At 48.2% G+C, this 11,333-nt stretch overlaps 1 protein-coding gene across 4 annotated transcripts in view; it reads right to left on the minus strand.

Moving 5' to 3' along the window:
* The window catches only part of LIMCH1 (LIM and calponin homology domains 1), a 186,883-nt gene extending 184,541 nt beyond the window's left edge, over window positions 1-2,342 (minus strand). For all 4 annotated transcript variants that reach the window (XM_014957818.1, XM_014957817.1, XM_014957816.1 and 1 more), the window contains exon 1: window positions 2,010-2,342. In XM_014957818.1, the coding sequence (XP_014813304.1) occupies window positions 2,010-2,105 (96 nt within the window). In that variant the 5' untranslated portion in view covers window positions 2,106-2,342. The remainder of the gene's footprint in view (window positions 1-2,009) is intronic.
* Window positions 2,343-11,333: the final 8,991 nt, after the last annotated feature.

Genomic DNA, 11,333 nt, shown 5'->3' on the forward strand with positions numbered 1-11,333 from the left:
GCCCTGAAGAGGGGGGCTGCCGGTCCCTCCCCGCCTGGGCTGCGGGGCGGCAGACGGGGCTGCGGGGCTGCCCTCCCGCGGGACGCCGCTTGTCCCCGCTCCCCGGTCCGCCTCTCCGCGCACTGCGGAGCGTTCCCTGCGCGGCTGCGGGGGGCGGCCGGGGCGCAGGGCCGGGGGTTTCCTCCGCAGGGACCCGGTTAGAGGAGAAGGGGGGTATCCTGCCGCCATCCCCGGGGAGGGATGGGGGGGGGGTGGATGCCTCCGCGCCCGCTCCGCACACCTGCGCGGCTCCTGTTTACAGTCATCCCAACCCCGGGGGCGGGGAGGGGAAATGCGATTAAGGGATTAAGTTTGGAAAAGATGCGCCGGGGGGGGGGCAGGGGTCCATGGGTGCAGCCGTCCATCCAAAGGCGTGCAGGATGCGCGGGGGCTGAGCAGCGGCTCAGCGGGCCCCGGCCGCCTCCCCTGCAGCAAGTAAAACCGGGGGGTGGCGGACGGAGCTCGGCGTGGAATAAAACGCCTCCAGTCCCCACGACGAGGAGAGGAAGGACACCAGGTCGACCCCACAGACTAACATCGAGCAAAGGCCTGCAAAATTTTCGTCATATGTAAAAACATACAATAACTTCATAAATTTAGTATCTAGAATAACAAAGTGAGAGGGGTACTTTTACTTAAAAATTGAGCTTTTAATGACTGTGTACCATAGCTACATAAGCCCTATATATTGTTTTTTTTAATTACAGTATTTCAGCAGCCAGATGCTGTGTCCCACTAACCCAGGGAAATAATGTGTGCTCAGGAGGGGGGTGCGGATGGGCCGGGGGCGGCGGAGCTCTGCAGCCCGCCCGGCTGCGGCTCGCCTGCGGTAACCTCTCTCCTCTCCTCTCCTCTCTCTCTCTCCGCCGGTGCCCGGTCCGTCCGCCCGCCCCGCCGGCTCGGTCCTCCCTCGCCTGCCGCCCCGCCCGCCCCCGCCGGCGGCGGCGCGAAGCTGCGCGGAGCTGAGCTGACGGCTAAAAATAAAACAGACGGGAGAAGCCGCTTTTGCCTTTCAGCCCAGGCAAATGCCCGCGCTGCCGCCTCCCCGCTGTGAGCATCCACCGGGGAGCGGGGGGGTGGGCACCATGACAAGGGACCCCCGGTTTGAGGGGAGGGGGTCGGGACCTGTTCGCCGCATCCCGGTTTGCCCCCACCCCCGCAGCTGTGCGGGGAGCTGCTGGTTGCAGCTGTTGCATTAAATGCCTTGATGTTAATTAGCGTTATTGCGGGGTTCTGCGTCCAGTTTTAGAGTCCCTCAGCAGAGGAGGGACATGGACCTGTTGGGGTGGGTCCAGAGGGCTGGAGCGCCTCTCCTGTGAGGACAGGCTGAGAGAGTTGGGGTTGTTCAGCATGGAGAAGAGGAGGGTCCGGGGAGACCTTATAGCCCCTTCCAGTACCTAAAGGGGGCCTATGGGAAAGCTGGAGAGGGACTTTTTACAAGGGCATGTGGTAATAGGATGAAAGGTAGTGTCTTCAAAATGAAAGAGGGTGAATTTATAGTAGATATTAGGAATAAATTCTTTACTGTGAGGGTGGTGAGACACAGGAACAGGTTGCCCGGTGAAGCTGTGGAGGCCCCATCCCTGGAGGTGTTCAAGGCCAGGCTGGATGGGGCTTTGAGCAACCTGGTCTAAGGGGGTTGGAACTAGATCATCTTTAAGGTCCCTTCCCCCTCTAACCATTCTATGATTGCACAAAGCACCTGAGAGCTTCCAGCCCCCACCCCACATCAGGAAAAGGGTTTGCTCCCCTGCCCAGACCCTCACCCAGGTGCCTCAGAAACCCCTCTGCAGACATCTCCTCCTGCTGAGGGGCCATTGGGGCCTAGCAAAATGTGAGGGGCAGCATGGTACCAAACAGCACTTCTCTTCATCCAAAAGCAGAGCCAGCGTCAAGGTGTGCTTAAAAATACCTTGAGTGAGTATACTTCTTTTTTTCTCTTCACACAAGGGAAGAAAACCCTGCCCTGCCTCGATCCACTTCTGCGCCTCGGTGAAGGCCAGCTCCGGCTGGGGGGGTTCGAGGGGAGGCTGAACCTCTCCCAGCTCCAGCCCGGCACCGGCCATCTGCAGGGCTGCGGCGGGGGAGCGGCAGGGCACCCAGCCGCCAGCCCGAGGTGAGGTGAGCCGCGGCCGCAGCCGGGGTGGGGGGGGTGGTGGGACGGACGCTGGAGGCCGCTGCCACCGGCCTCTCCCTGCCTGGCAGCCGCCGGGAGAGGGGGGTGCGGATGGGCCGGGGGCGGCGGAGCTCTGCAGCCCGCCCGGCTGCGGCTCGCCTGCGGTAACCTCTCTCCTCTCCTCTCCTCTCTCTCTCTCCGCCGGTGCCCGGTCCGTCCGCCCGCCCCGCCGGCTCGGTCCTCCCTCGCCTGCCGCCCCGCCCGCCCCCGCCGGCGGCGGCGCGAAGCTGCGCGGAGCTGAGCTGACGGCTAAAAATAAAACAGACGGGAGAAGCCGCTTTTGCCTTTCAGCCCAGGCAAATGCCCGCGCTGCCGCCTCCCCGCTGTGAGCATCCACCGGGGAGCGGGGGGGTGGGCACCATGACAAGGGACCCCCGGTTTGAGGGGAGGGGGTCGGGACCTGTTCGCCGCATCCCGGTTTGCCCCCACCCCCGCAGCTGTGCGGGGAGCTGCTGGTTGCAGCTGTTGCATTAAATGCCTTGATGTTAATTAGCGTTATTGCGGGGTTCTGCGTCCAGTTTTAGAGTCCCTCAGCAGAGGAGGGACATGGACCTGTTGGGGTGGGTCCAGAGGGCTGGAGCGCCTCTCCTGTGAGGACAGGCTGAGAGAGTTGGGGTTGTTCAGCATGGAGAAGAGGAGGGTCCGGGGAGACCTTATAGCCCCTTCCAGTACCTAAAGGGGGCCTATGGGAAAGCTGGAGAGGGACTTTTTACAAGGGCATGTGGTAATAGGATGAAAGGTAGTGTCTTCAAAATGAAAGAGGGTGAATTTATAGTAGATATTAGGAATAAATTCTTTACTGTGAGGGTGGTGAGACACAGGAACAGGTTGCCCGGTGAAGCTGTGGAGGCCCCATCCCTGGAGGTGTTCAAGGCCAGGCTGGATGGGGCTTTGAGCAACCTGGTCTAAGGGGGTTGGAACTAGATCATCTTTAAGGTCCCTTCCCCCTCTAACCATTCTATGATTGCACAAAGCACCTGAGAGCTTCCAGCCCCCACCCCACATCAGGAAAAGGGTTTGCTCCCCTGCCCAGACCCTCACCCAGGTGCCTCAGAAACCCCTCTGCAGACATCTCCTCCTGCTGAGGGGCCATTGGGGCCTAGCAAAATGTGAGGGGCAGCATGGTACCAAACAGCACTTCTCTTCATCCAAAAGCAGAGCCAGCGTCAAGGTGTGCTTAAAAATACCTTGAGTGAGTATACTTCTTTTTTTCTCTTCACACAAGGGAAGAAAACCCTGCCCTGCAGGGACTCCCGCACCTAACGTGTGTGGTGCGAGCAGGCCTAGCTCAAACGCGTGCTCCTGGGCCTAAGGTTAAGCATAGAAGTTTATAGAAACAGGGAAGCAGAATCTTTCTCAAGGCCTTCTTAAAGCTGAATCACAAATGTCTCCACTCATGAGTTTTTGAAAGATGAGCCAAAGTTACTTGTTTATATTTATTCAAGCATAGAAAGATACCTGAGGTGGAAACACAGCTATGCAAACAATTAACCCCTACTACTCAGGGGTTTTTTTTGAAAGGAATCGTAACTGGTTGCATTTTCACCTTGTGATAGTTGTCAACAAATTTTGACAAGAAGCAAACTGTAGGATCTACTATTCAACATGCCCTTATTTTAGGCGTGAATTGGCCTCATTTCAAAACTTGGTATTTTGAATCTTGTTTGTTGTTATAAATTGGTCAAAGAAAAAAACTATACTAACTCTTCAAATATAAATGCATCACGTAAATGTGTATATTTAACTCCATTTCCATTCTCGGATTTTGTCTTTATTGTTCTCTACCTTTTGTTTTGGTCTTTGTTTATTGTTTGAAGTTTGCTGGAATAATGAAGGGCCTAAAAACAGCAGATGAGTTTACAGAGAACTCCAACTAGAGTTGGAGAGTTTCTGAGAACTCCAGCTAGATGAAAGATAATCTAATCTCAAACATTTAAAGATAATAAGTGTATTTTGAAATACTTATGCTAACACAAACTATTTTCTGATTCTTTTAATATTTAAATAACACTGATGTGTATCAGACCAATTAGATTTATTCTCCCGGAGCCGAGGAAGACTAACAATTTAAAATAATTACCACACCTCTTTTTTTTTTATTACTGTGCAATATCAAATGTATGATTTTGCTGTCTGGTGATCTCAACATCACCTCTCAGAGAACTGGAAGAGCTAGAATAGCCTGAGGTGAGCATCATACCACACAGAGCAACCATTTGATACCAAGACCACCACCACATACCTTGTCTTAAACTGAGAGGTGGACATTCATTTCTCATTTATACACTTGGTTTTCATGGATCACTAAAGATGATGTGCTTTTATACGTACGCTTATACACACTCTTATACACACACTTACATTCAAGCATACATATCTTTTAACACTGGTTAAATCCACACAAAAAACATATGGCTGTAGAGCTAGGGCAGTCCTTTAAAGACCTCTGTCTTGCATTTAGGAGTATAAAGTGACCCTGAATGGCAGCAGGAATCTGGCCACTTCTGTCCTAATCCTAATCCTGAACCTGCTTCCCATTTGGTCAAGTACAAGGCAGCATCCCTACCTCCCTGTTCCCATGGAAACACACTTCTAGCATCAGCCCAGCTTGCTTTTTTTTTTTTTTTTTAACCACCATCTGCCTGAGGAGTTGCAGGGCTTGCTCTAAGCCCCTTCAATACCAGTCATAGGTTTTCAATGCTTTTGCTTTCCCTATTATAGCTGTTCTGGTATTGCTACAGGAGGCAAAATATGAAAACAAGCACCTTAGAAACTCCAGCAAGGTTTTCCTGAGGTCACTCTGCTGCTCCTCACCAGACACATTACCAGAAACATAGTAGTGGAATTTGTAACAGCAGGAAAATAGGAGAATTTTGCTGTTTGTAGCTGTTTGTAAAACTTCCTTCTTTGAAAAAAAAAATATTTTCGTTTAGCTTTTGGGTCTTCTTTCCAGTAAAACTCAAGCTTGTGTCTCAGTAGTCCTTATCACTTTCAACAAACTTTCCTCTGAGCTTATTAGATAGGGGGAAACCTATGGCGGAGCTGACATTAGTGTTGAGCTGTGGGTCTCCATCCAGGTGAAAAGAGACTGGGCCTATGAGCAAGTAATTGTGGAAAAATGTGGATTATGGCTGTTGTAGGGGAATATATGAGCAGAGGAAGAGGGTCTCCTGTGATTAGTAGGGATCTCCCCGCTACAGTGTACAGGAGGAGAAATAGAGGCTTTTAGGAAGATACAGTTGCAAGCAGAATGAATGTTCAACTTGTAATTAACCGGTTTGGTCTTCTACCCAGTTTAGTTTTCTCCACTGGGAAGAGGAACCCTCCTGTTCCTTTTTGTCTTCGACATAACATCTAAAATCTTTAATCCGCTTGAATAGCCGGAGCAGGGAGTTAATGAGGCCTGATTGGTGTCGTGGCAGGCCTGATCTCATCCCCAGCAGCGATGAACAGCTTGCAGGGAGGGAGCTGTGCCCTGGGCAGCTTCTGCCGCCGTAATGGGTCTCCCTGAAGGAACTGATCTGGTGTTTGAGATCAAGCTCTGCGCGGAACTACTCCTAGATGGCATCTTTGTGCTCTTGCTACCTTTTCTAGTGGTATCAACCTGAAAATAAACCTTTTTCTTCAAAGAAGATCTGACAGCACATGCTACCAGTAACACGGGCACACTCCGTTTGGAAAAAAATTACTTTTACCCAAAAACCACTGCACAAAGAGCGAATGGGTGAAACATCAAAAGATTTTCTGTTTCTGTTCTGTTCACCTAGCTTATTAATCTTTTCTTTGTGAGCTTTTATAAATGCACCTTAAACCAGCAAGGCCCCTGGGCTGGTTAAGAAGGGAAGTTGTCCTGCTGGCACCGGGGCTTTTCTGCCTCCTTATCTCCTCCACAATCTGCCAGCCCTGGCCGATATTCTCTGAGCAGAGCTCTTTCCCCCAGACCACAATGGTCATAGTAGGGGATGTTGCACAATCCTGAGCCAGATTTCAGAGAAATCTGAGCTGAGCCATAAGCTGACTGCTCTGGCTAAATATCTTCTCTGTTGTTTGCTCAAGGACTTCTATACATTTCATTGGTTTGCTTGTCCTTTTTGTCCCTTTAACAAACCAGCAAAATGTCACATGGAGAACTTGAGGCCATATGATATTTATTGTAAAAATTCTGCTTGGAATTCCTTCATTCTCTAGAGTATAAAACAGAGGTAGGTACATCCAGCTGTGTATAACCTCCAGATGATTTCAGAGCTGCTCAGAGCTGCAGCCTAGTGATGGTGTGGGAGTCGGGCAGCCCTGGCATAAAGCATCTTTGCTAGTAAGACCTCTCAACAGGTATTAATCCTGCTGGAGAGTATTTGGAGATTTTTTTACTGACTGCTGAAGGCAGGTTGTGCACTTTCACAGCTTGTCACGTGTGAAAGGGTGAACTGGGAGGTGAGCTGAGTGAGCAGATGAGAAGAGCCCTTACAGCAGCATCTATCAAGGCCGAGGAGGGTGGTGGAAGAGATCTTTGGCAGAAGTTTAGCATCTTCTTCCTTGACAAAACTAGATTCAAAGACAGTTCAAACCCTCCATAACACGCAGCCCGTCTTTGAGAGCAGGCTGGTAAAGATATCCACTCAGAAGCAAGAGGTAGAAAAAGCTAACTTCAAAAAATGACTCAAAGGAAACCATTCAAGAGGGGTTTTTTCATCTATTTTTTTAAAACTTACAAGCTAAAATAAAAGTAGCACCAGAAATTTAGTTATTTTTAATTCTCGTGAAAAATCAATGAATCTGTAATCATGAGAGCATGTTGATTTTTTTAAATCACTCAAACAAATGTTGTGACTTCACATTTTATTTAATCAGGGCATCTGCTGCGGTGCATTTGCAGCATTAGCATTTGGCTGACAGCACCTGTTTGTTTATCCCTGCCATGCTGTCTTCTATCACAGTCACTTTCTCTCTGCTACCCCTCACTCAGCAACATATTGTCAGGCTTGGCACCAATGTTCTCTGTCATTCTGGTAATTACAGGAGTGGATGGATCATCCGAATTTGCTCTTTCCTTGGAGAAAAGCAGTATTAACCCTTCTCACCCTGTCCTGGGAGGGCTCTTATAAAGCAGTTTTTCTCTATTTTGGAGTTGTATACTGATTTTTGAAAGCTAATACATCCAACTGTCACCTAGTAACTGAGCACCACTTGACATTTTCTTGTTTGCTTGTCTTTGCATTTAAGTAAATTTTTAGATTTTAAAAGCTATTGACTATCCAGGAAGTAATTTACTACCACACATGTTGCTATTTAACTAGCTATAAGTCTAATGAATCAGAGTGCAGGCGGTTCAAAATGAGAGATCACGTGCATAAATGCCTGTAAATATTCAATTTAATTTACAAAGCAAAATTTTGGGGGTCTTCAGCAGCCTCTCTGTGCAGCAAAACCCTGATCAGTATCTCTGTGTTTTGAATGCTGCTGTGCTTGTAGGTAGGTGTGGGTTTTTCCCTGCCTGGCCCCTCTTTGTGGCTTTGACACTTGGTTCTGCCTCTCCTGGAGGCCTCCAGGCTGATAGCTCTGCTGATTGCACCCAGCCTGGCTCAGCTTCTCCTTTCATCCACAGCCACGGGTCAATTCTCCCACTCACCCAAACAACCGCTTCCTTCCTTCTTTATATTGTTCTCATCAAGACCTGCCTTTCCTCTGGTATAGGAAATTCCTATATTCAGCCTCCTCTTTAACGAGCACCTTTTTTTTTTCCTCCAGCAGCCTGCTTTTCTCCGTCCCAGCCTGCTGTAGTCTCCTGTCTCTCAGTTCTGGAACTGCATTCAACATCATTCCCCATCTCTCTGGTTGCAGGTACTTCGCCCTTCCTCTTGTTCACACTCAGGAGATGGAGAGGCAGCACAACGAATATAAACCCTGGAAACCACCGGGAAAGAAAAGCAGAAAGCAACCTAGGGAAAGGAGAAATATCACAAGTAAGTGGTACTAAGTTACACAAGGTTAACAAGACATAAATTGGGTTGACTGAAGAGCAGTTACGTAAAAAACAAGTGGAGGCAGTATCAACAGAAGGAAGAGTGCTGAAAGGGAAGTGAAACTACTAAAATAAGGAGGAACAAGGTACCAAGGTAAAGGAAAGAATAAACCTGAGCACAAAACCACTGCACTTGTCAGACCTTGGAGCAGCCTTTCATTCTGTGTTCGTAGCTACACAGTGCAGTAAGGTCCAGGTCTGTACATGTTCTTTCTCAGGCCTCCTATAAAACACATGCCATATTATGAGAGGAAAATGATCACACACACAAACCAGCAACTGAAAAATAACTCCGAAGGAAAGCATGGCTCTCCCACCCCGCTCCCTGCTCCCAGAGCTGCCCAGTTCTGCTCTCTTGACCGGTCAAGTCAGGGAAAGGATGTGGCAGGACAATGGGTCTTTCACCAGCTGCTATCAAGGATCTTTTTAGCTCGTTAAAACAAAAGGGCATTGGTGGGGAGCCGCTGCTTGTAGGTTTGTGTACCTGCCAGTGTGACACCCAGTTTGTTTAATGCAAAAACAACAAACAGCCTTTGCTTCTATGCTGAGCTGGAAGCGGTACAGAAGGGCGAAACAGTATTTCCCTTCCACTTTTTTTTTTTTTTTTGAGTTTGGCTGCTTTTCAGCTACTTTCTTAAAACCTCCTTCATTAAAGACTGGAAGTGGAAGCAGGGTGTTCTTCCAAACACAGTCCCATCCGGAGCAGGAATCTCCACTTCCAGTATGTATCTGCAGTAATCTCCCAGCTGGTTTTGCACTCTTCTGGTCATTTAAATGCAGCGTTTTCCCCTGCTGCTACCCACCCAGTGTGTGTCTTGCCCCATCGCATCTTACCCCATCCTGAGTGAATTTTCAAACATACAGATTTGCTCAAATCTTTCTTGGTGAGGAGTGGCATTACACGGTAGAGGGCTTTTAGCACTCAGGACGATGTTTCTAAACACCTCTTTCATCATGCCATCACCTAGGAAGAGGTTTTTTTAAGTAAGTCAGCGAACATGCTCAGAGAGCCCGTGCCACCTGCAAGTTCAGTAAGTGGGGCTGAGTCTGTCTAGGCTTGGTACATGAAATTATAAGTTGCCAGAGCAGGTTGTTCAGCAGCCTGCAAACCTCTGCAGCAAGCCATAGCTTCAAACGAGTGCTACAGAGCTGTGATATTTGGGAGGGGATGCAAGGGCTACATGTATGAGACAGCAGGCAATGAAGGCAGGTAGAAACTTTTGCCAAACTGGTGTAAAATGGGATGAAAATAAAAAAACCATACATGGACAAAAAAGGTAATTTGGAAACCAAGTCCTGGCTTCCAAAGTAAATTCCTGGCTTCTGATATTCACTTTCTTGGTGTCTAACAAACTTTGTGTAGTGCTGGCATAACCATGTAGTCCACCAAACCATGTTGTTTTAATCAAATGTGCAGAAGGAATAGCAAAAGATCCTCTCACTGGTGTTAGAACAGCTATTTGCTAGGTGGCTGCTTGTGAAAGTTTGAGAAATCTGGGAAAAGCCCCATCACATCAAGCCTTTAATTTTATCAGTGACTTGCATCATGTGGAAAGAACTGGTGGATGATATCTCCCCTTTTCTTTTCTTAGTATGTGGAGCAGTTCAAAAGGGAAAACCTGTATGTGGAATTAACACTGGGCTTTATTCAAATTTGTCTGGGGTATCAGCTGGTTCACAGTGAATTGGAATATTCATTTACTCAAGATATAGGCAGCCAAAAGTGGAAAATGGAAAAGAAGAAGAGAAGCATGGACAGAAAACAAGGGGGTGGGGGGTAGGGGAGAAAGACTGACTTCATGCAGTAGAACAACAATATATCTTATTTAGCAACATTATAATTTAGTTCCATGACACAGGAATATTAAGGTGTTTTTTTCCTCCTACGTATTGAATTTCTAAAGGACAGTATTTAGTACTGGGTTGTGTTCAACTGGAAGCAGTGTAATGTAAGATATAGGTGAGTTGACTCCCTGCAGGCAAGCTCTCTTGCTCAGCGATCTCCTGTGGCCTGACAATCCTTGCAGAACAAGACACTCATCAAAGCCTGTGGAGGTGCTTTGGTGCAGCAGGGACAGACAGCCTCCGTCATGCCAGCACAGACATGGATGGTCACATATTCATAAGAGTCAGGCTGTCAAAAGCAGCCATCAGTCCAAACTCAAAATGAAGGCTATTATGTTTTCTTTATTTTGTTCCACTCCACCATAATACTCCATTTCAAAGGATGGAGTATTATTTGCAACCCCACCTAAATTACTACTGCAAGTTAGGAGGAGCTGTGGACATCTCCCCAGATCGCAATCTTTCTTGTAATTCCCTAAACTGCAAGTACCAACAGGTACTTAGCAATATTATTTCACCACTTGCACACACCAGCTGAAAACTCATTCACTGGAGCTACTGATGGTGGAAAATGTAAATATGTGACCACAATGTCACACATAACATATATGTGACTTTTAGGTATTAAAGAAACAAGCAGTACTATGAATATTTGTTGGACCTTCTTACAACCTCTCAGTGCTCCTGAAGAATTATTTCCTCTGCTGTCTTCTGGACTTCTTGGTGATCAAACCTGACTTCACAGAAATCCCTGGGAACTGTCCTGAAAGTAGAAGACCCTGTCCTGCAGGAGTGTGGGTCTAGCAGGGCTTTCCACCCCGCTCAGGGCTGGAAGGGCTCACTTAAGCTTTTCTCTCTGCTCTTTCAAACCCAGACATAAGTTCTTTCTGCTCCTAGCTGGTCAGATGTGAGCCAGCTCCAAACCAGGAAAGCCATTACTGTACCACTAACCCTGGCTTAACAAACTGGGCTTATTCACTCAAGCCCAAGTACCGTGGAGCACGTTTTGGAGCAGAGTTGGCTCTTTTCCAGCCTGCTTTAGGAATGGATGTGGTGACATAGGTCTGCCTGTTGGACTGTAGTCCATGTTGACAAACTGTCAGGGAAGAGAAGGATATTACACTTTGTTGAATCACTGTCTGAACTGCTGGATGATTTATTATATGAGAGCTGCCCACCCATAGGAAAGTGGAGCTAATGACATTGCCAAGAAATCACTGCTATTGAGTGTACAGCCAAAAAAGTTCATGAGGG

The sequence above is a fragment of the Calidris pugnax genome, unplaced genomic scaffold, assembly GCF_001431845.1.
Source record: "Calidris pugnax isolate Ruff unplaced genomic scaffold, ASM143184v1 scaffold349, whole genome shotgun sequence".
In the NCBI taxonomy this organism is placed as follows: domain Eukaryota; kingdom Metazoa; phylum Chordata; class Aves; order Charadriiformes; family Scolopacidae; genus Calidris; species Calidris pugnax.